This window comes from Leuciscus leuciscus (assembly GCF_965113295.1).
Source record: "Leuciscus leuciscus genome assembly, chromosome: 7".
In the NCBI taxonomy this organism is placed as follows: Eukaryota; Metazoa; Chordata; class Actinopteri; order Cypriniformes; family Leuciscidae; genus Leuciscus; species Leuciscus leuciscus.
The window spans coordinates 36,303,894-36,330,296 of record NC_138731.1 but is presented as its reverse complement, the minus strand read 5'-3'; the positions used below and the strand labels follow the sequence as shown (position 1 = coordinate 36,330,296).

Below are 26,403 nucleotides of genomic sequence, written 5' to 3'. Positions count from 1 at the left end.
TGAAAACTATTTTAGTACTTTTTACGTGAGGGTTACACCACACACACCACATTTTTGTTTTCCTGTTTAAATGGTCCCCCCCTCCAAACATGAACCCAATGATTACATTTCTAAGAACATGTTACATGTGTTTTGCATTCGATTTTTAACAGTTCTCTTTTCTTTTCCCCGGACATCCTTATTCATCATTGACCGCTATAATGCATGTAACATCCATTGCATCTCAAAGGGTTTTAATTAGATGAAAGTAGTATACTGATATTCAGGAATTGATCTGGGACGGTAGTGTTTTGTTGTTGTGCTGGATGGTTAAGGTTGTGCACACGCGTGCCGTGATCGGTGTGTATGTTAGGGCCCCTGGAGAAGCGCAACGCCATACACCATACATAGGGCCAACTTCACTCCTATTGCTTTGCATGCCATTTCATCACGCTATCATTGTTTAGTGCTTTTAATTTGAGGTATCATTTCTTTTACTAATTTGGTTGTATTTCCATATCAAGGAGCTGTAATTTGTGTCTTGTTTATTTCAGAAACTTTGATCAGGGTCAGAGTATCCAGGTGCACTCTTGTGTAATGTCAGAGTATTCCTCATAATTGATGGGATTTCAGGAAAGATGGTTCATGATATTGTGTAGTTCCTGATTTGATGAGGGCTTAAAAGTTGACTTTATATTTTACTGATTTATTATTGTTTAATGTACTGTATGTGTGCACATTATAGTTTTAAGGACCGTGCATTGCACGAAGAGCAGAAGAGTAGCGAGATAAAATCAAAAATGATTTTCATACTCTATTAATAAAACAGTTATTTTCTTTCTAGTGCATTTAGCATCTGCGATTTATTAAAGCATAAGAGTGTGTATTTATTAAGCTGCTTAATTGGTTTACGTGATACTTAATGGGTTTAGAAATACTCATAAATCGTAAAACTAGTAATTAAACATTTTAAAGTTGAAATAGAAAACATATCACATTTCTCTTTCCAAACCTGACCCAGTGCTTGTACATGCCCTAATATCTGTCATAAGTGAGGTTCTATAAGGATAATTTGGGGCCAAGTCAAGAGAATATATTTTCACACATGTACATCGAGCCATTTTTGTACTTTCCGTCCGGCAAAACATAAACAGCATACAGTAGCTTATTTGTGGTATTTCATAAACGTCACAGAATTGCTAATTTTATCTGTCATCACAAGTGAAAATTACATTCCTCCCAGTCCGTTCTAGAATATTAAACAAGTAAAAGCATATTGTTGCTGTGCTCGTTTTTCCGTGTAAAATTTTGTGATGATTTCATCTGATTGCACTCTAAAATAAGCCTTAGATTTATTGTTTTAGTTTAAATGAATTAAACCTGTATAGCTTATAGAATCAGTTATATTGTGGCTAAACGTGTCTCTATCCAGCAATGAGGCCAGCTTTATATGATCTGATGGACGACATGCTGTACATCAGAAAAAGCATCTTTGATTTTTACAGCTCACTTGCTCTGTCCAAACATTTAATTTTAGACTTGTTTTAGAAGGACCTGAAACTCAGTGAAAACATGTCAATTTTCACACTTTGCATGTACCTTTTTTTTGCCTAGCCAGGAAGTTGTCACTTTATATGTTAGGCCTACTTCCCTAATACTTCACAAGATGTTTAAATAAAACATGTTTTATTTTTAAGATTATACATGGCAGTGACAGACAGTTGCATTCAGTTCAGAAGAGCTAAAAACTGTAACAGAAAAGTTTAACATTGAGAAATCGGACATTAGTGTCTTTTTTTCACAGCAACTCGTTTATGTGCCAGATGTACTGATTTTTAATTGAAATATTTATTACAAATGAACTGGCGACATTGAACGTCTGGTGTATGTACCTTGGTGTTGCATAATTTGGAGAAAAAACAGAACATTATTATATAATCCCTTGGTTAATAATTTTTAAAGACAAAAAAAAAATACTGCAAATATTTAAAGAAACCTGTGCCAGTAATGTTTCATTATAGAATAATGCAAAATCCTACATCTAATTTATAACTCCTCTTCATTTCACAGCTCTGCCCCCTGAATATGGACATGGAGGCGTCAAATGGCTATATTGCGAGTAAGTAAAGTATTTGCTTACATCTCAATGGTTACTTTAAAAAAAAATAAACAAATAATATGAGCATCCTTTATTTAGCACATAAAACATGTTAAATTGCATTTTTTATGTCTGTCAGGTTCATTCAAAAATGTTTTTTAACCTTTATAGTGAATTATTGAATGCATTTAAAGTATGCAACTGTATAATTCTGTTCTACTAGACGAAAGCTAATTGGAGACAATGACATATTAATATGAAAATAATAGCACAGTAATAGTTCTACTGTAATCAATCAGAACACATACAGACCTAAAATAGTCAAGCAGTTCCGTCAACACAATGTTTTTATCATGTCACCTGCTTCTCTGTTTCTCTCATGCTGCGTGTGTGTATGTGGCACACACTTCATTAGGTTTAGACTTAAGCCTATTGATAAGTGTCTTTTTTCCCCTGACGTCTTAAAATGAGCGACACATATTTGGAACAAGGGTTTATCAAGGAATGCTTTCTTTAAATAAAATTGGAAGACCTGGTGAAAAAAAGCTTATCTATTACTTTTCATCTTTTTTTTTTTGCATTGTAAAAATATTTTGCTGCTTTTTTATTTGATTTTGATTTTTTACTTGTGTTGATTTATGTTTGATATGCTATCTAATTCCGTGAGCACAGTGGGAGTTTTTCTGCAGCTGTTAAGCCAGTTCTGCTTTATGAATATGTGCAGTAGTCAAGCACACTAGCTGCCCCCAAGATCCAGTTGAAAAGCATCGACTCTTGGCTCCCCTCGAGATTTGTTATCTGGACGGGGCTTCAGTACCAGGTGCACAGTGGTACCTTCAAGCCCGTTAACTCCCCCGGCAGATTCCCTCAGATAGAACATGCTGATAAAACGTCCCTCATCTAAAAATTCTTGCAGGTGTCTTGGAAAATGAAAAGTTTACAGTTTAACTTGGTTCCATAGACTCTTGAAGGCATTTTTCCTTTCTTAAAGGGCTCGTTACATTTTAAAAGCATGAATGAACGTCGAACAACACCTGGTTTTTGAATAGCTTTATCACGTTTCAGAAAACGTAACTCTTTATAGTTCAAGAGAATGAAGTTGTTAATGACTTGAAGCTGTGCTTAGATGTGTCTTCACTTTTTCACATCATTTACACATCTTTTCTTCTTTTCTGGTTTAAAACCACTTGCTGATAGTTCCCTCAAAACTAGGAATAGTCAAACAGCTTGCTTTCCTAAAAAGACAGTTTTAAGTTTGTCCATCTCAGATCACAGGCTAATACTTCAACCTTTTGTACAGTAAACTGCTATTGATATGCTAATAAGACCTCGTCCCCTTCAGTGTGTCCTTTTTAAAGAGCAGTTCAGCATTGGCAGGTGGCGAGGAGCGTGAGTGGGAATGTGTTTTGTGTTTGATGTGGAAGGATGGTTTGGAGGTGTGTGGACGGACAGGATAAACCTGATCCACGCTCGAACTTTAGCGTCTACGACATGCCACAACCAATCACTCTCTTTCCTGGGAGAACCGATCCTGTTAAAAACTTTTCTTTTTCTTGTCTAGTATCGCCACTCTGGCACAGAACCTGCCTTCAGGCTCCACCCCCACTAATGTAATACAGCCGACGGCAACCATGCTGCCCAAATCACTTCAATGTTCAATAAGTCATTGAGTTTAGTGAACATATTTGCACACGAACACAGTCCTTTTTTGTAACCACAGTGATTTCAAAGTCAACATGAAATCCAGATTGGCCAATGTATCATTTATCAAATGGTTCATGTTTTTTCAGTAAAAAAAAAAAATAATTAAATAAAATTTGTATAACTTTTTTCAGTATTTAACATCCACTTTTTATGATTCAATCAATACCTCATGAGTAAAAAATTTTTTTTCCTTCATTGAATATCCCATTTTTCTCTGAAAACATATTACAGAAGTCATAGGTGTTGCTATTTACGTTGATTTTAACCCGTGGGCCACTATTAAAAACACCCCCAATTAGTTTCCTCATCGATCCACTAAAAAAGTGCATGGAACAGTCCATTCTGTAGGTTGCTGTTTGATTTGTATACACAGTCTCAGCGAATGAGTGAATTGGGATCTGATTCTGACTCAGCACTGTCATAGGCCAGACCTGTAGTCACTCCAGTAGTCTCCAAAGAGCCTACGGATTTTCAGCATGCATCACTGCATGGGGGCAGATGGTAGCCTTATTAATATGAACCGTATGCTGTAGGCCGTCATTACAATAGAGGTCTAGGGCCATCAACAATCATATGTGTGGGAATGTCAATGTGATTTATAGAACAAATTAAACAACGTGGAATCATTCTAAAACTGAGAAAACCACATATTAAAGTGCGTCAGAGATTGTTCAAATGATAACAAAGCCAAGTGCACACTGCAAGACTGCATAGTTGGGAAGAAAGACCTATAAAGGAAACGAATAGAAAGAATTTTAGCATAATTTATAATATGCCACCATTCAAAAGTTTAGGGTCAGCAAGATATTTTGTTTTATTTTATTATGTTTTTTAAATTAATTTAATACTTTTATTCAGCAAGGATGTGCTAAATTGATCAAAAGTGACAGTGAAGACATTTATAGTGTAACAATCTATTATACTATTTATAATATATAAATACTATATACATTTCTATATAAATCCTGTTCTTTTGAATTTTCTAGAATCCGGAAATAAATGTATCATGGTTTCCACACCTCAACCATTTTCAACATTGCAAATAATAATGTTTCTCGAGCAGCAAATCAGCATATCAGAATGATTTCTGAAGGATCATGTGACACTGAAGACTGGAGTAATGATGCTGAAAATTCAGCTTTGTCATCAGAGGAATAAATTACATTTTAAAATATATTAAACAGAAAACAGGTATTTTAAACTGTAATAATATTTCACTGTATAGCCTATTACTGTTTTTACTGTATTTTTGATCAAGTAAATGCAACATTGGTGAACTGAACATGAGCGACTTCAAAAACATTAAAACATCTTACCCTAAACTTTTGAACGGTGTGTGTGTGTGTGTGTGTGTATAGATGGGGAAGAGAAACATCTAATTGACTTTAAAGTCAAGCTGTGAATCTTTAAATGTGCACATGTTGATAAGCTTCAGTGTTGTTGTATGCGCTTGGCATTAGATATATTTATCGCGGTTCTGTTTAGATGTGGGATAAGAGAGCTCTTTCAGCCGCTACTGTACAAGAGTTTAGTTTGCTCTCACAGATCTTTTTTCCTGAGAACCTCTCTCATGCCGGGAGGCCATCAGACACAGCACTCTGTTATGGAAAATCCTCCCCTCGGCCGTCACTCAAATCGAAGTGGCTGCTTATTTCCCGTTGCCAAGGGACTGCCGGTTACCTGAGATTTCCCTCAACCCCGGCACCGTAACCGGAGACGGGCTTTGGGATTGTGTCATTGGCTTCGTCTCCCCGAGTTGCTCTCCCTGTCAGAATGACAGTGTCTGTCTGCCAGCTTGACAGCACAGATATCTGTCGCCTGATATACCTCAAAGGCCCTCATTTACTGATTCATTTACTCATCACAAATGTAATGTTTTAAATATTTTTAAAACCTTTATAGTTCATGAAAGGGTGGTGTTTGTTGTAGTAAAGTAGTTTAAGGATTGAACAAGGAACTGTTGATTCACAAGAAGAACACAGACAAATGAATCATTAAAAATGCCACGAATACTGTTTTAGAGCCCTTTGGCAGACTCACTCTGCTACCTAACAAACCTGTTTAAAGGAGGGACTAGATTTAGTGCATTGGATAGAGATATAACAGCCAGCTTAACTGTGACATCCAAGGTACTTTCCAGTCATAAACGTGGAGTTCAAGGAATGATCTAAGCCGTAATACTGCCCTTGGAGGTTGTGTGTATGCATAATGCAAGCATTAAGAGCTGTCTAATGTTGTTGCCGTTGTATTGAGTGTTTGGCTCTGAAGGGGTCAGTGGGTAACGGGATCAGGGAGCAGGAATCGCTCCCCCAGAGTGGACACGCTGAAGCCATATTATTTCCCAAAGCCAGTGCGCGGATAGATGAGGAAATCCAATCTGAATCTTAAGGATGTGGCTGAAAGCTTAACAACCCCTCCACAAATGAGTTGATGGCTCACCGTCTCTGTAAACTGAAGTGTTGAGATGGTCATTGACCCTAGAGAAATTTCAGCTCTGGTAACAGAGACGGGTGGTATTAAAAGCAGTGTGTACAGTACCCTGAAAACCATGGGATATGTTGCTCTCCTTTACCTAGGTATCAGCGAGTATTATAGAGCATCATAGAACATTTTAGATGGACATCTGTTGGAGTATTAAACAGTAGAGTTCAGTACTGTGCAAAGTGAATCTAATCAGTTGGATTAATTCAGTCATTTTATTATATTATATAAATATTATATCAATTGTTAAATAATATTCTGACTGAAAAAAAATTTTATATATACTGTATGTGTGTGTGTGTGTGTGTAAATATTATATAATGTAAATATATATAACATAATAATTTTTTTTTTTAAATCATTCAGTTCAATTAATCAGTTAATTTAGACCACATTTTTTGGATACCTGACAAAACATTACATTGTAGGGAGTATATTTGACTTTAAAACCGTATGATTAAGTATAGAAAATAAAGAGTATTAAGAAGAAGGCTACATTAGGAAGTAGATTTGAGATTTAAACAGAAGGCTACATTATTTTATTAAGCAAGTTCATCTTTGCTCTAGACTTGAATATAGTCCCTGTTGTGTAAGAAATAACATTATGTTATGAGTCATAAACAGTATTTAGTAAATGTTTTACTTCATATCTGTTTCTATAGTGTGTTTATCATGGCTAGAACACTGTATTAACCAATCAGCATCTCAGACCTGAACTGTTTTAAACAGTAGATTGCAGTAAAAAAGTTTAAAGAACAGTATTCAGTAAAAAAGTTTAAAGAACAGTATTCAGTACAAAGCATTAAATAGTAGAGCACGGTTGAAAGTATATTAGAGTAGAAATGAATCTTTTTGTTGGAGTTATCCTTGATTCTGTTTTATCTTTGAGTGATAATCAAAAAGCGTGGCTTTTATAAGAGAGTTGTTCCTTGAACTGTCTGCTCGTATAGATCTGAGTTCAGAGCTGCATTTAGCCACAATAGCTGTGCTGCCTGGAGCAAGGCAATGTCCTCAGTGCACTTGTTTCTGTCTGTCTCCTAGGTAACGGCGACTGCTCTCCCAGGAAGGAGAACTCGAGAATGCTGGTGGACCTGTCGACCAGCACACCCAATGGCCAGCATTCCCAAAGTCCTGATTCCCCTGCTGGTAAGTAGGCCTGTCTTCTATCAAGTCCACTCCCCTCAATGCCTGTTCCCATTTTACTTTCTTAGATGTGGTGCATTGATCAGCTGAAAGGGATAATTCAGCCAACAATGAAATTTCTATCATCATGTACTCACCCTCATATTGTTCCAAACCTGCATTTATTTCATTCTTAGAATGGAAGAAGAGACATTTAATAAATAATGGGTAAAACCTTGTTTTGAAAGTCCACTTTAGATATTCTACTGACTGTAAGTAACTTTGCAACTACATGTCAATTTCCAGTCATTAGAGTATTAGTAGACTGTATATATGTCCCCCTATATATGAGGGGGTATATTAGAAGATATATTCCCCCAATATATGAATGATCAATATATTAAATGATCTAACGTTATATTTTAAAATATACAGAATAATATATTGTGTTAATTAGGCCAAATAAAATAGATTGAATAACACATAAGGAATTGCCGCTTTTCATATATTGAAAAATATGTGACAATATATTTACTAATATATCATAATTTATGTAATTTTATATTCAGTAATACACTTTATAATATATAGATGTACATGTGATAAGATATGGTACTGCATATGTATAACATATATTTACTCATGCAGTATAAACACATACACTGTATAGATATATACTGTACAATGTAGTATATTTCTTATATTTTATAATTATTTACATTAGAAATGTTTCATATGTTCAAGCTAGTTGACAAGCACAAGCACACTTGTATGTACTAAAATATTTAGAAAATGGACTATCACTGTGCTGAGGAGTGCACAGCCATTACTTTTTTAAATGTAGTAACATATAATCTTAATGGTGCTCGGCCAATCGTCAGTCTAACCACTGGCTCTACGCTTCAGCGTAATGGTAACCCCAAAAACTCAGCATGCTGCATGCTGGAAACTATATGCATGTGTTAGTCATTCTGTGTTTGTGTGTGTGTGTGTGTGTGTGTGTGTGTGTGTGTGTGTGTGTGTGTGTGTGTGTGTGTGTGTGTGTGTGTGTGTGTGTGTGTGTGTGTGTGTGTGTGTACAAACATTCACATTTATTGGAGAACATGGATGTGCAATATATGTACACAATAAAGGATACAACCTTATGAATATTGCATGTAATGCCATTTTTGTCCTAATTTCTAAATACTTTAAATGTAACTATACAGCCATACATGTTCAATGCATATATTGCAGTATATTGAAAAATATAATCACTAGTTTCCCTTATATGGACATGTATTATGTAATATATATCATGATATTTTGCAGTATATTACCATATATATTTTGTTCCAAAAGGATGATGTCTAAATTATACTATCAAAATAAAGTGTAACTAAATAATGTGCTGGTCAGTCTTTTTCATAACTAGAGCTTTCAAGCTTCAAAAAGGATGCAAAAGCACCATCAAATTGTCATAAATGTGGTTCATATGACTGTATCTAAAGTCTTAAGGCCTGACAAAGACCTTGATTGGTCAAAACAATGTAATTTAGTGTTATATAAAAGTTTTATGGGAGCAGATAACACAGTGTGTTGGTTTTTCCCCCTTTTTTGGACCGAGCACCTGCCTAATTTTGAATTGGTATATAAATCCTTCCAAAATTATATAGTATCCTTATATGATGAAAAGAACACAATTTCAGTCGCTATTCAATGAAAACATCTCTCACAAATGCTCCAATGAGAGCTTGGGTAGAAGTAGCGATGTCTGGTTCACAAGTCATTCTTTGAGTCAGATTTTTTAATTAATCTCTTGATTTGGTTCTTAAAACTTGTTTTAAATGATTTTTTTCATTTGAATCAACTCACTGACTAAATTATTACATTGCAGCAGCAACAGTTGTCACGTTGAAATCTTACTGGAGAGGAAGATTAGATTAATAATAATGAATTGATCTGTTTTTCACACAAAGCTCTCACATGGCTTCAGAACATTAGCACATGCATCGTATTTACAGTATTACTAATTTTACAATATTTTACAATATTTTACTGTGCTTTGTTTCCTTTTCTAAGCTTGAAAGAGTTTTAAAGCTTGAAACAAGGGTGAGTAAATGATGATAGAATTGTTATTTTTGGGTGAACTATCCCTTTAACATGAGAAAATGAAATACAGTCTCTCACTTTCCAATGCAAAATATATGAAAAAGGAGAAATTAGTGAGCATCAGCTCGCAAGGGACAGAGGAAGGACCTTTATCTCGCAGTATAAAAAAAATATATAGAAGTTACAGCTTTATCTACGATCTGACGGGATAGGCCCACTCTGTGACATCTCCCTTCCTCAAAATCAACTACTGGTTACGATGGAGGGCTTGTCAGTTGTCAGCATGAGTGTGCATGAGAAAAGGGAAGCGTTCGCCGCCGAAGGATGGAGGCACAGACCATGATCCCAGATTGAGATTGCTCTTCTAGATAATTTATTGGTCATGTTGCACAGGATGTTGAGAAACATGTTACTGTGTAAAGAGAAGTCTGACCTACACATATACAGTTTAGTTAACCCCATGCTTGTATGCAGAGACGGAGGGATGCACAGATGCACATGCATACAGTACAGAATGTATCTACTGTATCATTCTGTGTAGAACTTATTCAAAGGAGACGTCAGTGCAAGCCATAATTTAATATTCAAGGGTTAGACATTTTGCAAAGGTGAAATTTTAATAGAAAGAGACCTTGGAGTTAGACTGGCACATCATTTATGCATCCGACTATGTTGGTTTACTCTGCTTTTGTACTGTGCCTAGTTGATGACTCGGGTGTATGGATCCCCAGCACTGAGTGCGTTTTGTTCTCATTCATCTCCTTTGATCAGGATTCTGTATGTTGTCCCGGCAACCATTTCAAGTTCACTCAGCTGCAGCCATCATAGATACTCCATAACGTGTACGGTATAGATAGTTATCGCTATAGAACCGCAACCAGCTGTTTTCTGATGTCATGATTGACAGAATGGACAGAGAAATAGGAAGAAACATACAGTACGTCTCGACACATTGAGGTAATGCCGTTCGACTGTGATGTGTTGACAGGATTGCACCTTGTTTTCTTTGGGTACAATTTTGTAATCACCGAAGCTTGCGATTGTTCTTGCGAGTCATAAGTGTTTCTTTGAAAGTGAAGATCTCTTGTGCAATATTAAGCAAGCCTGTAATACTTCGTTGGAAGTGCCAGCGAGTGAAGTGAGGGTTATCTTGTGGCACTGCCACACAGCACTTAACTTTCAAAACCTCTGCGAACCTGCATGTCACCGTGTGTAAACAGTCTCTTAATCAAAATGGGACGTTTTTAAAGAGATGTTTGAATGTAATTTAACTGTAACTTGCTTATGCTAATATGTGTTTCTGTATGTATAGCACTATTTAGAGGGGATCTTCTAAACGACTATACTGAAATAACATCCTACTGCAATTGTTTTAAAATAAAACCATTTTAATTACCTTTTTATTATTTACCATTTTTAAATGGCAATTATTATCCATTATAAAATTATATATATATATATAAATATAGAATTATAAATATAGATTGAATAATACATAAGGAATTGCCGCTTTTCATATATTGAAAGATATGTGACAATATATTTACTAATATATCATCATTTATGTAATTTTATATTCAGTAATACACTTTATAATATTTAGATGTACGTATGTGATAAGATATGGTACTGCATATGTATAAATATATTGAACATATATTTACTCATGCAGTATAAACATATATAGAGATATACAATGTAGTATATTTCTTATATTTTATAATTATTTACATTAGAAATGTTTCTCATATATATATATATATATATATATATATATATTTTTTTTTTTTACTTTATTTTTAATATATATATATATATATATATATATATATATATATTCAAACACACCTGAACAAGCTAATAAAGGTCTTCAAAGTTCCTAGAGAATTGCAGATAGGTGAAACGGTGGGTAGTTTGATTCAGAGTTCCCTATCAAGGTAAAGCATATCTGGAACAAACAGTCACTAGCTTCTGTGTCTTCAGCAAGTGCTCTGTGTGAAACTGTCTCTGTTTTTTGTTGTTTGTCCACAAGCATAAAATATCTAGACAGGAGTATGGCGAGCAAACAGCTTTGAACAGTGTGTTTGTCCCTGCCCTCGCTTCATTACGAGTGGGGACACACGCGGTTCATGTGTTGTTTGTTTTGGAGTAGAGCATGCAAGGTCAGCTCTAGTAAAAGGGGGCTGACAGTGTTCATTCATAAATTCCCGAAGTGTAACATATGCACTATCCAGAGTTTTAGCTCTGCTCCTGTTGACTTTCTTCTCGAGGGAAGAAAGTCAATAAAGATTGACTCGATTCTGTGACTCGATCTCGGATCTTGCGTGTGCCGAGGCAGCGCATAGATTACGGGACTGCATAAGAGTCTAGTTGCTCGGATCTCGCGGTTGCCGAGGCAGCGCGTAGATTACGGGTTTGTAATAAGAATCTAGTGGCTCAGATCTCGCGTTTGCCGAGGCAGCGCGTAGATTATGGGTCTGCATATCTGCAATAATAATCTAGTGGCTCATCTCGCGTTTGCCAAGGCAGCGTGTAGATAATGGGTCCGCAATGTATAATATGCGCAGGGAACAGAGCAGACTGGAATTTCCCTTTCTCTTGTTCTCTTATGATTGTGTGCAAACTAATTATGTATTCTTTATTGTTTGAGATTATAATATAAAGTCTATATTAATACACTATATTCAGCCGTTCACCGTCCTAGACCGTTTCTACTTGTCTGGTTGATATTTGGCTGCATTTAATTTGAGAAAATTAAATATGTACTCATCTGATCTTTGAGGAGTTAAATGTCTGTATTAATATACTATTCAGCTTTTTCATCCAGACCGTGTCTACTTGTCTGGTTGATATTTGGCTGCATTTAATTTTTGAGAAAATTAAATATGTACTCATCTTTGAGGAGTCATTTAATTCTGAGGAAATAAATGGTGAATTCCCTGGGGGAATTGGATAACATCTCATTATATGGTTTCCAACTCCCTTCGGTGCCCTCCAGCGAGTTCTAGTCTAGTAGGTTTTGGAGCAAGAAGTACAGACTCTTCTGCGAAAGGAGTATATAGAAAGGGTTCCTCCTCCCAGCAGGGAGTCAGGGGTTTACAGCCGTTACTTCATTGTTCCAAAGAAGGATGGAGGCTTACATTCAAACAGATTGTGTCACAGATTCAGTCCAAGGACTGGTTTGTCACGATAGATTTGAAGGATGCGTCCTTCCATGTAGCCATCCATCCTCATTACAGGAAGTCCCTGAGGTAAGCTTTCGGGGGCGAAGTGTGCCAATATTGGGTTCTTCCCTTCGGCCTAGGTCACTCACTGTGAAACAGTTTCAGATATTGGTGGTTCTCATGGCAGCTGTGTCCAACGTAATAACTTTTGGCCTCCTGTACATGAGGCCCTTGCAGTGGTGGCGCAGAACCAAGGGGTTTTCTCAGAGGGGAAATCTGATTTGCATGATCAAGGTCAGTACGTGCCTTAGTCATGTGGAAGAAACCTTGGTTCCTCGCCCAAGGCCCAGTGTTGGGGGCTTCTTGTCGTTATGCTGACGACAAATGTTTCCTTCACAGGTTGGGGGGCGATCATGAGTGGTCGCTCGGCGCAAGGTCTGTGGCAGGACCATCTACTTTCTTAGCACATAAATCGGCTAGAAATGATCTCAAACACTTCTGCCCAGACCTGAGGGGCCATCATGTGCTTGTCCGCTCTTACATCAACCATCAGGGGGGTCTGAGGTCACATCACTTACGCAAACTAGCACCAGATCCTCCTTTGGGCCCAAGGAAATTTACTCTCTCTAAAGGCAATTTACATCCCAGGGTTTTTAAATCCGTGAGCAGACATCCTGTCGAGGCAGAGGCCAAGGTCTGGGGAATGGAGACTCCACCCCGAGGTGGCGGAGCTCCTATGAAAAACTTTGGTCGAGCGGAAGTAGACCTGTTTGCATCTTAAGAGACGACACACTGTCCACTGTGGTTCTCACTCAGTCAGCCAGCTCCTCTGGGGCTGGACGCTATGGTGCAGACGTGGCCGAGGTCACGTCTGTACGCATTTCCCCCGATCTCTTTGATCCCGGGAGTTCTGGAGAGAGTTCGCCGGGACGGGGCCCGTCTTCTGTTAATAACCCCGTTTTGGCAGGCCCAAGTACGGCTCTCGGACCTAGAGTCTCTCCTCGACGGTTATCCTCTGGAGATTCCGCTCGGCGGGGACTTTTTTTCTCAGGCGAGCGTTTTGATCCTTCACCCCCGCCAAGAATTGTGGAAACTTTGGGCTTGGCCTCTAAGGGACCCAGCTCATAAGTTCAGGTCTCTCAACTGAGGTTGTTGAGACCATCCTCCACTCCAGAGCTCCCTCCACGAGGAAACTCTACACCTTGAAGTGGATATTGTTCACTTCCTGGTGCGGAGAGCACCTAGCCTGACTACGTCAGACTTCGTACTTCCGCTCAATTTCAGTTCGCTTCTGTACTCCGTCTGAGATAGCGACCTATTTCTCAGTTTTCCTCCGGCCTGAAAACAGCCGGCCAATCAACGAACAGAGGGCGGGCTGAGAGCCGTGACGTAGACGCTGATTGTACCGTGGATGCGTAGATTTACTTCACATAATCGCATTTAACGGATCTTCTATCGCCCTATAATCCATCGCGCTCTTTAAGATCACTAAATTCAAGGCTTTTGGTCATACCTAGGATATTCAGAACCACCAAAGGAGGGAGAGCATTTTCACATTTGGCTCCAAAACTCTGGAATAGTCTTCCTGATACTGTTCGTTGCTCAGACTCGCTCTCCCAGTTTAAAACTAGATTAAAGTCGCATCTCTTCAGCCAGGCATTCATATAATCCCACAGTTCAAACTACAATCCGGCCTCTAGCTCATAAATGCCAGAGGAGAACTGGCCCCCGACTGAGCCTGGGTTCTCCCAAGGTTTTTTTTTTTCTCCATTAGGTCACCTGATGGAGTTTTAGGACACCATTAGGTCACTTGATGGAGTTTTTCGGTTCCTTGCCACTGTTGCCTTTGGCTTGCTCAGTTGGGGATATTTTGGGGATATTTAATTTAATTTTATCAATCAATAAATTCCTCTTGAAATAAACTTTGTTGTATTATTTAAATTGAATACTGTGAAGCTGCTTTGATACAATCTGTATTGTGAAAAGCGCTATACAAATAAACTTGACTTGACTTGACTTGACATAATCTGCAAAAGTCGTTCACAGCCATGTTCATTCCGGTATTTCGCTCGATTTTGTTTTCGCATCATACATGTGTTTACAGTGGAAGTTAGATGCGGCTGAACACCCCCCTGAACAGTTAAGTGGTGTATCCTTGGGGAGACACCCTCTAGTAACGTTTCCTTCATGGCACTGTGAGGTTTCAGACCAAGAGACTAGGAGTATGGCTGCTTCTAAAACATTATCGTCAGGAGTTTCCCTCCAATATATTTGTTATGTGGCGGGATGTTGCCTAGCCACACACGTGAGGTTTTATAACCTTGACCTCAGCTCCACTCCAGGAGTGCAGGTGCTTTCGTCTTAGTGTGCGCAGAGATTTCACACGGACAGGCACTTGTTACTATGGCGTCGTGGGTATAGTGTTCCCACTGCGCCTTGAAAGGGAACGTCTCAGGGAGGGAACGAGATGCTGCGTCGACCTGCCATACTCCCTGGATGCCTGTGAGTGACTTGCTCTGAAGCTAGTGACTGTTTGTTCTAGGTATGCTTTATAGTTTCCTGGTCGATGACGTCACATGACGTTCCGTCACACCATAGGACTGATTTCATACGTGTTTCATGACGCAATCAGGCTGTTCACTTCCTGGTGCGGAGAGCCCACCGCGTCTCGACGCAGCGTCTCGTTCCCTCTTCAGGGAACCAGGGTTACATACGTAACCTGAGACATTTTTACCAAGATTGCGTGAAGAGAAAATACAATTTCAAAGTATGTTTGTGAAATACACATTTATCTCCTCAGGGAAAACTAGTCCCATTCGAGTAGTGTTTATGAGTGATATCGCACTGGTTTTAGAGTCCGCAAACAGTAGGAACTACTGAGCTTTTTTTTAGGGGGATCAGAAAGATTTTAGTCATACTTTCAGACTGTGACTCAAATCTAGCGAAACAGCAGAGAGGTTTGCCTAAGGGACAACACTCATACTGTACGGATGGGAAAGACGGAGGTGACTCAAAGCTTAGTCTCAAGCTCTCGCCCAGAGATTAAACTCACAGTAAAATTACAAACAGGTTTGTCTGGATGGCATAGAGAGCTGCCTGCTCTTTTTCCATCTGTCGTGAAACCTGGAGAGTGTGCGTGGTTGAGACGGAAAACTTGCGGGCCGGGCTGTCGCGTGTTTACGTGTCGCTTTTGTGTTTATACGTCCCTTTGCATGTCTATTTTTGTCACGCTCTGTGTGTCTCTGCGTGTGGGGGTGGCCTCCCTGGAGGTGCTCGACAGCCTGTGCGCGGAGATAATGGAGAGACCCGCTCAGTCCAGACCAAAGCGCTGGCCCGCCTCCTCTTCTCTGTCTCCCACTGTCAGTCATGTAGAACTCCACCTGCCCACCGTTTGCCTCCCTTCTCTAGAGACTACAGCTGCTTCTGCCTTTTTTTTTTTCCTATTTGTTGACATCCCAATGCTGTTTTCATGTTGGAGAACAGATTTCTTGGTCAATGTGCTGTCATAGTAACGAGTGACTTCAAAAGAGTCTTGTCACAGTCTTAACTCACACGTTAGTGCTTGATCATGTGTATGGAAACTACTGTAGTGTGCAGTGGGTGATGTTTGGCTTTTGTGTTTTGTTCTGTTTGAAAACTTGTTTAAAAGCTTGAGTTTTTTCTTACAGCACGCACAATCAAACAAGAGGAAGGTACTGAGGAAGAGACGGAGAGAAGGCCCAGCGGTCCAGATGAGGCGGGTCACAGCGGTGAGGAAGGTTCTGGATTGGAGGAGCACATGATTGACAGTCCAAACAACTTACAAGATGCTGGGCCAGGAACAGAAGTGCAGAGCGACACGGGAATAAGACTGCCAAATGGTAAATATAATGGTAAATATTAAGATTATACGATTAAGATAAAAAAAAAAAAGTTCTAAATATCAGAAAAAAAAATAAAATATATATATATATATATATATATATATATTTTTTTTTTTTTAAAGATATAGTCTAGAAAATATTAAAACCTCATAGAGAAGTCATGGAACCTTCTAAAGGAAATCTATGTCTTCTAGTTTTGCTCTGGTCTAAAAATTTTCATCAGCTAGGTATTGGTCTTTGTGAGGGCTTGAGTAAAACGAGCTTGAGCTAGAATAAAACTTGCTTGTAAGTCAGCATACATTTGCATAAAAATGACAGAAAAGGTTATGGAAAAGTCAAAGAATTAAGTGTGGTAACCCTAAATAAAATGGAAGTTTAAAAAATAAGATATTTTAAAAGATACATTTAGGCTATGTGTACTTTATAATAAAAATAAAAAAAATATATAAAAAAAACATTTATTTTAATTGAATCATGTCCATTTTATGCAAGGCATCATAATCCAGCAATTCAAAGTGCAAATGATTTGCCTAAATTTATTGTGACACATCTCAAGTAAGTTTCAACAGACACATTTCACTGACTTCCCATTAAAATAACAAAACACTTTCGTGACCAAGGCTTGTCACTCTTGCGTTCTTCCTTTTTTCAGTGTTAAAAGGGTGTGGAGCTCGTAGCTGCTATATAAGAAGACAATAGTTAAGACTAGGAGTTATTCTCAGGGAAAGCATCCCAGGAATCCTCCACAACCTGTTCCCAAGCCCTGGGCTGACGCTGATAGTGCCAGACAACACGCTAGCAGTAAAGAGTCATATTTCACTTTTCCAGGTTTCATCTCTGCCCTCAATGATAGAACGTTCACCTTATTAAGCCACGGCAGCACCCTGACGCTCAACGTGGGGTTAAATAAACTATTTTTGTCCATCAAATGTTTTTAGAGTCACAGGCTAAATTTAGAGCAGGTGCTCACGCAGCAGATGTATGACTAATCCAATTAATTCAACATAATTGGGTTCCCAATCAACAAATTGTATCAAAGAGACTTAGCGTAGTTATCATAGCTGTGAAAGGAATTTTTTGAGATGAAGACTCATAAAAAAACAATACTTAGTGCTCATTAATGGCAAAAATGGCAATGATGGAGGTCACATGGTATAAATTACGTGATACTATAGTTGTGTACCTAATGACGCGCTATACACTATGCACTTATAAAATAAGAATGTATGCACTATGTATTCAACTGTGTAGTGTATGAACTTAATAAGGTTAATTTGTCATTCAGCACCAGAGTCCTCCTCCGTTACGTAATTAAAGCTGTGACAGTTGAGTACATGAAGTACTCAATATAATATAAAATATGAGGCCACACTGAGACTTCCACAAACATTTCAGATTATGGTACAAATGAGTCCTTTATATAGACTAATAGGCTGGCAAATATATTTTACAAATCCTACACCATTTTTTCTATTTATATCAAGGCTGCTATTCAAATGGCTTGTTGCTTTTATATTTTATTTTATATTCAATATATCAGCCAACCATGAGTGGAAAAAGCAATCCCTGCATGTGCTGTGTGGTAAACAGTATATATAAAAACTGCTGCACCGAAAACACTGCAGTATTTATGTTTATTAACATTAGCTAAACCGGTGATAAGTGTGTGTCTCTTGTTCGTGACTCTGTCCATCAGGTGAACGGCCGTTCCAGTGTAACCAGTGTGGGGTTTCATTCACTCAGAAGGGCAACCTGCTGAGGCACATCAAACTCCACACGGGAGAGAAGCCCTTCAAATGCCCGTTCTGCAGCTACGCTTGTCGACGTCGTGACGCCCTGACTGGACATCTGCGCACACACTCAGGTCAGGCCACCACAACTCTGCACATGCTATATAGAAGACAAGTTTGGGCGGTAGTGTGGTATTAATGTGTGCCATGGCGTAAAAAAATATTGCTATTCTGTGGCCACAGCTAACATGTTCTGGAAAAACTGAGCAGATCTGTTCTGTCCTGAGGGACGTTTACAGAGACAACCTAGCAAAAACACTGCGGTTAGGCCACCTAGGACATGCTGTTGTGTTTGCCTGCAAGTCTTGCGCTCCACCAAAGGAAATGCTCTCTGTCAACCAAAGGGAAGTGTCGCTTTGGTGAAGCATCACACTCTAACCCACTTTCATATCAGCCCACCATCAGTTGTCTAGTCCTCATCATTGAAGATCCGGGTCATACGATACCATCAGCGCTCAGCTCGGGACTTCACAAGCTGTCACTCAGGGACAGGCTTGTTGAAATGCACAGGGAGAGCAGGAGCAGCCTATCACTCTCATCGTGTTTTTCTGCCTCTCTTCGTCTTTTGTCATTTCCTGTTTTGCAGCTCTAATCACAGCGCAGGGATAGTGCAGTTTTATAGGCCAGGCAGCTGATGTCTGTGGTGTCCTGTTTTTGTGGGCAGAATTTATGAAATAATTCTTAAAGACATAGCTACATTTTGGTTTCACATATACGCTGATGGTCGTGGTGGGAGAGCTATTTTAGTCTTCAAAACAATATAATTTTATATTAAATACGCTACCATTTAAGAGTTTGGGGTCTTTATGATTTTTTTCTTTTGTTCTTGAGTCTCACCAAGGCTGCATTTATTTGATCAAAAACGCAGTAAGACGAAACAATTGTGAAATATATGTTTTCTGTTGTTATATATTTTAAAATGTAATAAAATTTTTGTGATGGCAAAGCTGAATTTTCAGCAGTCATTACCTCCAGTCTTTAGTAGGGCTGAAGGATATTCTGTTTTAACATCAACATCGCGATGTGCGCATGAGCGATAGTCACATCGCCGGAACATGCGATGTGAAGAGTAGTACCCATGGTGTATTAAGAGAACGGTAGCACCAGGGTAGCACACAGTAAACACGAGTTTGTTGTATGGCTTGTTGCTGGGGTGACGAAATGATGATTTCGTACCAAAAAGAAAGTCAAAATATCTTGGCTATATAGTCTGCTATTTGGGACTATTTCGGCTACAAAAAGGAGGATGTTGACCAAAAAGAGGTACTTTGCCTGGAGTGTTATAAAGTGTGGATGGTTGTCTTTTTTAAAAAGTCTTTTGTCTTTTATTTTTCGTGTTCGCATTTATGAGGAAAAAACAATGTTACGTGACAGTTCTCCATTACGGACGCGGACGCTCTGAAAGCGGCACTAAAAGACTGCTTTAAAACTCTCACAGAGACCTCAAACAGAAAGCACAAAGCCTTTCTTTAAAGCGAATTTCGTTTTGTATTAATTGTATCTTAATTTTAATCCGTGTTTCATTATCCAATTTCCTGGATTTAATAAATAAAAAGTAAATATAGCAGAGATATGCTATACGGAGGCGCCAGCGCCTGACTGGAGCTTAAGGTATCATCCATGAACCAAAACTCAGCGTATAAGGTAGCCTACTCGCCTCACACACTTAAAAAAATATATAGAAATATATCTGTTATCTACAGAAATCTCTACTTTTACACATAACCATTCAAAACAAAAGAAAACGATGTAATCCGAAATGTGCATTTCTCTCCGGCGCGTTTGCGTGCGAAGATCGCGAGTTAGTAGCCTATCGTCAACTTCATCTTTGCAGCCGACACTGAAAACACTTGTTTATTAATAAACAATTAAAATGTTTAATTGAAATATTTTACATATTCATAATCATTACTTTTGCTGGTTCTTAGTGACAGCTTTTAGGTGCCGTTTACATGAACGCGACACTGCATCAGCACCGAAAACAGAGAGAGAGAGAGAATATAAGATTTTTTTTACTTATTTTTTAAGGAATTATAGCCTAATGAACAAACAAACATCTTTTAAGAGTGCCGCCACGTTGGATTGCGTAGAACGTTCACCGAATTCTTACAGAAATATGTTCTAATTTTGGAATAAAATATTAAGTGACCTTTTTGTCACTTGTAATGAAGCTTGCTTATAGTGAAATTATTAATATCATGGAATCGTAATTATTGACTTTAGCCTGGATTGATGGCTCGCAATATCGCAATATATATCATTGGGAAAAAAAATATTGCAATGTAATTTTTTTTCCAATATCGTGCAGCCCTAGTCTTTAGTGTCACATTATCCTTCAGAAATCATTCGAATATGCTGATTTGCTGCTCAAGAAACATTTCTTCTTATTAGCGATGTTAAAAACAGTTGTGTTGCCTATCATTTTTGTTTGTAATTCTTTTTTAGGAGTGTTTGATGATTAGACAGTTGAAAAAAACATTTTTTTATCATTATAAATGTCACTTTTTATCAATTTAATGCATCCTTAAATGCATCCCTGATTAATAAAAGTATTAATTTCTTTAAAAAAAATCTTGCCAACCCCTAACTTTTAAACGCTAGTGTAAATTGTCTATGCTTGAATTTCTTTTCAAAGCTTATATTTCTATGGAAAAAGAGATGGTTGGCATTTTGTGTTCTGTAATCTAGACAAATGATAGCAACTTTGAAGGAGCTAAAATAGGCTACCAGTTTTTATTTTATTTTATGTTATTATTATTATTATTATTATTATTTACCATTTTTTGGTCACTAAGTACTTCCACTTGTCTTATTTCACAGTTTTGATGATTATACTACTCTTCAAAAATGTCATGAATGGTCATGAGACAGTAGGAGTTGGTGTATCCATACTAGTAGTATAGATTCTCCATCATTTAATCAACAAACTATGCAAAATATGTGGTGTGTGTGTCTGTGTGTTGTGGTCTATCATATTGATATCAAATGTCAGTGCGAAAACTTTTACCACCAAAGCCTACGCACCCAACTAGCTCAGCATATAAACGTTTGTGGCCGATGAGAGTCATTAAATAATTTGCATATCCATTTCTATTGGCATTATTAAGGAGATGCCACAAGAAAGGTTTGTTCTACCACAGTGTGAGACGTGTATAATGTATAGACGTATAGACGTGTATAGACGTTTTAATTAGTAATTTGAGTACTTAAGCAGCAATGTCACCTGGGGTAGTCTCGCCCTTTTTGCCACAAGTCCTTCCCCACTCCTTGGTGTCCCGTCCGCCTTCCCGGCAGCCACTTCAGCTGGAGCAGAATGCGAGGAACTCAGCAGGTTTGACGACTTCTTGTGCAACGAGCGCCACATGAAAGGACTCATCCTCTTTTGGCCCTTGGCAACCGGAGGATTGGTGGCAAACAGCCCAGGAAAGTTACGTTGAGAGGGAGTTAAAACATTCAAACACGTTTTGCTATCCAGTCGTTGACAAACGGCTCTCGCTGAAATCCATATGCATGCACAGAGACCACAGACATTCTCTAAAAGATGAAACTGAAACAGCATATATTGTACCACAGTTTTAGGCGTGATTCATAATGTTGGTGACTTTTCTTTGGGTTGCTTTGGCTGTCTTTGGCAGCTTAGTAAAATAAGAAACGTGAGGTGAGGGGCTAACACTTGATTCAGGGAAAGGATGCTTTGAGCCGGGTGAGTGTTTAACTACCAGTTGACTAAGTTGAGCACTTTTGCTGATGCTCTACAATTGATAGGCATTTACTTGAAATGAAATGTCATCCTCATCTCACTGTTTCCTGTTTTCAACCCGAATGGATGCGGTTTAGAGGGCTTTAATGCATCACTATGTGCATGAATTTGCATTTGAATAAGTGCTTAGACAGGGATTTTTTCTAAATCGTCCAAACTCTGCTACAGGAACTCATAGGGTTTTGAATGGCTGGTATTAATCGATAAAACCATTGCATTTCTTTTGCCCCGTAACAGTTTGCCTTTTTGTCTCCATCGCATATTAGCATGATTGCCTGTTCCAGACTTTGCAGCTTGCAGGTGTTTTGACAGTTCATTGAACCAAACAGTTCAGTTCTGTTTTTCCATTTATAGGCTATATTTGTCTGTGTGGATGCACTGTATCCTCTTAAATGTCTGCGCAAACCATTTCTAATGTGCTGTCATGCACACACCCATTTATTAGAAATATTGAAACTGTGACAAAAAATGTCACTTTCAGAGCTCTCTCATCAGGTTTCCAATACAGTCACCCACTGACATATAAAGACCACAAAACTATTAACGTGTAAGAGTCTGCACTAGATCCCTTGATTACCTGACCTTTACAGAGTAAGACCAAGTTCATGAAAGACTATTTAAATATAATAATAATAATAATAATAAACAACTTAGTAAATCTTCACAACTGACAACTGACATGTGACAGTTGACATAATCATATTATTTTATATGAATCAATATAAAGTATAATCCATCCTTTCCCACAGAAGTGACAGGGCCTCCGTTGTTTGACATGTGTTCTACATGTGAAAGGTCACCTCACAGTGTCTCAGTTAGTAGCTGTCTCACTTTCACTGTTTGCTTCAGACGGAAAGCACTATGGTGCTTTGAAGAGGGTTACCGAAAAGTGTAGGGGGTATTTTTACAATTGGCACACTTACAGGTAATCCCACAGGCTTGCTAGTAACAGGTGTGAATTATCATTATTTTCTCACGTGCAGTAAGAGACTGGTTAACTGAGTTCATACAGTATGACTCAATTCGCTAGGCTGTTTTGTTTCACTGCCGCACACTTTATGAATAATCCTGAAAGTCCCTTATACCAAGGATTGACCACAGTGCTGACAGCAGCCCCTGTCTCAAATTTAATTATGTTTTTAGCTGACATAACAGAACAGCGCAAACATAATGGTGGGCTATGTTCCGAATTGATACCGATGAGTGAATGAGAAAAAAACATGACAGATAAATGAATGACTCAACCAATTGATGAATGAAACTCGGAATGAATCAATGAACGAATTGTTCCCTTAGCTACTGGAAAACTCACATCTGTTTCTGGAGGCTAAGCATCGTCCTCCTCCTACTCTTCTCTGCCCACGACGGAAGGACAAGATGCTTGTTTCTATTACATCTTTTGGGAGGTTTTGTCCCGCATTATCGCCCTTGCACTGACCTAATCTTAGTGGAACTGACTGTGAATCACTTCACACCTTATCCGGCTGAGGAGAAACACTCACTCGGTTTCTGTTTATTGTTTAAAGAGACTTTCCAAGTCATCACTCGTGGCGCCAATTACAGATCGATGACGATAAACTTACATCAAATATAACCACTATAGTACGTAATTCTATCCTTTTCTGGAGCAAACCCCCTTACCGCGTTGTAGTGGTTGCATCATCACGAAATCTGATTTTGCCCACTTTCTCGCTTACTCAGTTGGAGACTGAAACTCAGTTGTGTGAGCGGTCTGAATGAGTTATTTTACATCTTAATACTTATTTTACTACTCTTTGATGTATTTTAGTGGGCAAACCACACAAGTGCAACTACTGTGGGCGGAGCTACAAGCAGCGCACGTCATTGGAGGAGCACAAAGAACGGTGTCATAATTACTTGCAGAGTGTCGGAATGGACTCCGCCTCCAATCCTGGCCCATATCCAGGTGAGTGGCTCATGACTTCATTGAGATTTTAAGATGATGGTTTTCCACATCAGTGATGAAGCGTTATTGTGACTTATTGTGAAATCGTTTTGGTGTTGGATGACACAACGGTGTTCCATGAGCTGGAAACAAAACAATAGCAATTACTAAGATAGATTTGCTACACTAAACATTTGTGGGGTACATTTTATTGACACCAAGGGTACACAGTTTTGCTGGTTAGCATGGTTAACCCCTGCTGGTAGATGTCCAAACTACAAGCCTTTGGAACATTATCATTCTAGCCAAAATCAGTGTTGTCTTGACATCATTGTTGTGTTTGTCCAGATAAATGAGTTACATGGCATTTACGGTTCAAGGGCCTCATTTACGTGCAATCGAATTTGATTCTAAATACCATGGATTTTATCCTCCATCAAAAGTGAGGAACAAATCAGGAGCGTTTTCAATGTTTTCAATACTATTTAACTTTTTCAATGTTACATATACCAGTAATTGAATTAATTCAACGTTTATGGAAATAAATAAGCAATCACAGTAAGCATAAATATAATTTAATGCACAAAAGAGCAACATTTAAACTGCCTTTTACTAATTAAATCACTGAAATTAATTTATATATATTAATGCTTTCCTGAAAATAATAATATATGCCTACACACAGACGTTGTACAGAAACCAGGCCATGCCTGTTGCGCATATGTTTACTTGTATTTCCTTGCCATTGATAATGAGTGGCATTCTTCTTCTAAACCATGAAGTGTTATTTGTGTGCATTCTGTAGATAAAGAGATGCATTTAGGAAAAGTTGTATAAATCGTTTATAGAAACATTTCGGTAACTGTAGTTTATGATCACGTCTTTATAAATGAGGACCCAGGTTATTGGCTCAAAACAAACTGGCTGCAAAACTCTGAGATGAATAGAAATGCTAATGAATAGTTTTCTTCATGTATTAATGGACCAACTTGGTTGATGTGCTGAATCATTTAATCATTTTCCCAGGGGAGATTTCAAAAGAGCAGAGGTCGCTGGAGTCCGCTGGCATGGCGGCTTTTGACCGGCCTCCTGTAATTGAAAGACTGGGGAATGTGGGTAAACGGAAGAGCACCACGCCACAGAAGTTTGTGGGTAAGTGTCACCTCAGCAGTAAATGTGGTTGAATCTACAGTATGCAACACACTGATCTTCAAAGTTCTAGCGGTGCTAATGAATGTAAGGCAGGTCACATGGCGGAATAAACATTTTCAACCTCACAAATACAGTCCCTGTTGCAAAATGCAAATTCTGTCTGCTCTATTTTAAGTCAGGTACTGGTGCATACACTGCCCAAAATATGTTTTCAGTCTTATTGAAAGTGAGCTTGTCTAGGACGCAGGTCAGAATCAGAATCAGAAAGAGCTTTATTGCCAAGTGTGCTTGCACACACAAGGAATTTTTCTGTGCACATATACAAATACAAATACAACAAGAAACATAGTAATGCAAATTCTAAGAATAAAAATATAAAAAGGTCACAGTTGGGTTTAGTCAGATCAAACATTTACAGATTATGAACATATTTACAGTATTTTGAATAGTATGAATAAATAGAAATATTACCTGAGTTTTGAAGATATTGCACTTACAGGCATATGCCTTGGGAGGTATGTTAACTGTTCAGAAGGGAAATGGCCTGTGGAAAGAAACTGTTCCTGTGCCCAGATGTTCAGTTCAAGATATATTTACCTGATAAGAACTTTCCATCATTTAATCATCATTTCATTAATCACTTCTACCATAATCATTACAAATGAACACAACAATCTCTTTGTAATAATAGAAATGAGTACCTCCTACTTTCTGTAGAAACAGCAAATAGAGCTGGATGGATAAGCCAAAATGTCTAATTTCAAAAGGTGCTCACAAATAAAGACAGTTACTTATTTAAAAACAGCACAGTGCTATTTCAGAGCAAATAGCGCCTGGTTAAACTGGATTGCGGGTGGTTAGTGAGTAATACGCAGCTTTTTGAGCTGAAATACCACATGCAACTGCTTAGTGAATGTTGAAGGAACACATGAAGGAACAGAGAGCAGAACTCACTTTAAAAATATAAAGACATAAATACAATTAAATTGTAATGCAAGATCTCTTAAGGGAGATAGAAAAATATTATTTGAAAGGAAACTCATTACTTGCCTATTGACAATATATGCGGAAATCAAACTAAGTATTAAAGTGAAAGAGAGAGAGAAAAAAGGTTTGAGTGGGAGTTTTTTTTTGTTTTTTTTTTTTTGTGGTTTTTGCACACCTGTAGCTTTGCCATTGCTTTTACTGACTACACCAGTGCAGTTTACCGCATCCATATTATACAGGGGTTAAATTTTCTCACTTCAGTCTCCAAATGGGACTTTCCATCATTAATGCAATGAAAACATAGTA

At 38.2% G+C, this 26,403-nt stretch overlaps 1 protein-coding gene across 4 annotated transcripts in view; it reads left to right on the top strand.

The window, feature by feature from the left end:
• The window catches only part of ikzf2 (IKAROS family zinc finger 2), a 32,915-nt gene that overhangs the window by 2,715 nt on the left and 3,797 nt on the right, over nt 1-26,403 (top strand). For 3 of the 4 annotated variants that reach the window (XM_082174566.1, XM_082174567.1, XM_082174565.1), the window contains 6 exons: nt 2,050-2,098; nt 7,304-7,408; nt 16,308-16,511; nt 18,199-18,366; nt 23,842-23,979; nt 24,985-25,110. In XM_082174566.1, the coding sequence (XP_082030692.1) occupies nt 2,065-2,098; nt 7,304-7,408; nt 16,308-16,511; nt 18,199-18,366; nt 23,842-23,979; nt 24,985-25,110 (775 nt within the window). In that variant the 5' untranslated portion in view covers nt 2,050-2,064. The remainder of the gene's footprint in view (nt 1-2,049; nt 2,099-7,303; nt 7,409-16,307; nt 16,512-18,198; nt 18,367-23,841; nt 23,980-24,984; nt 25,111-26,403) is intronic. The other variant, XM_082174568.1, reaches the window with a different exon arrangement.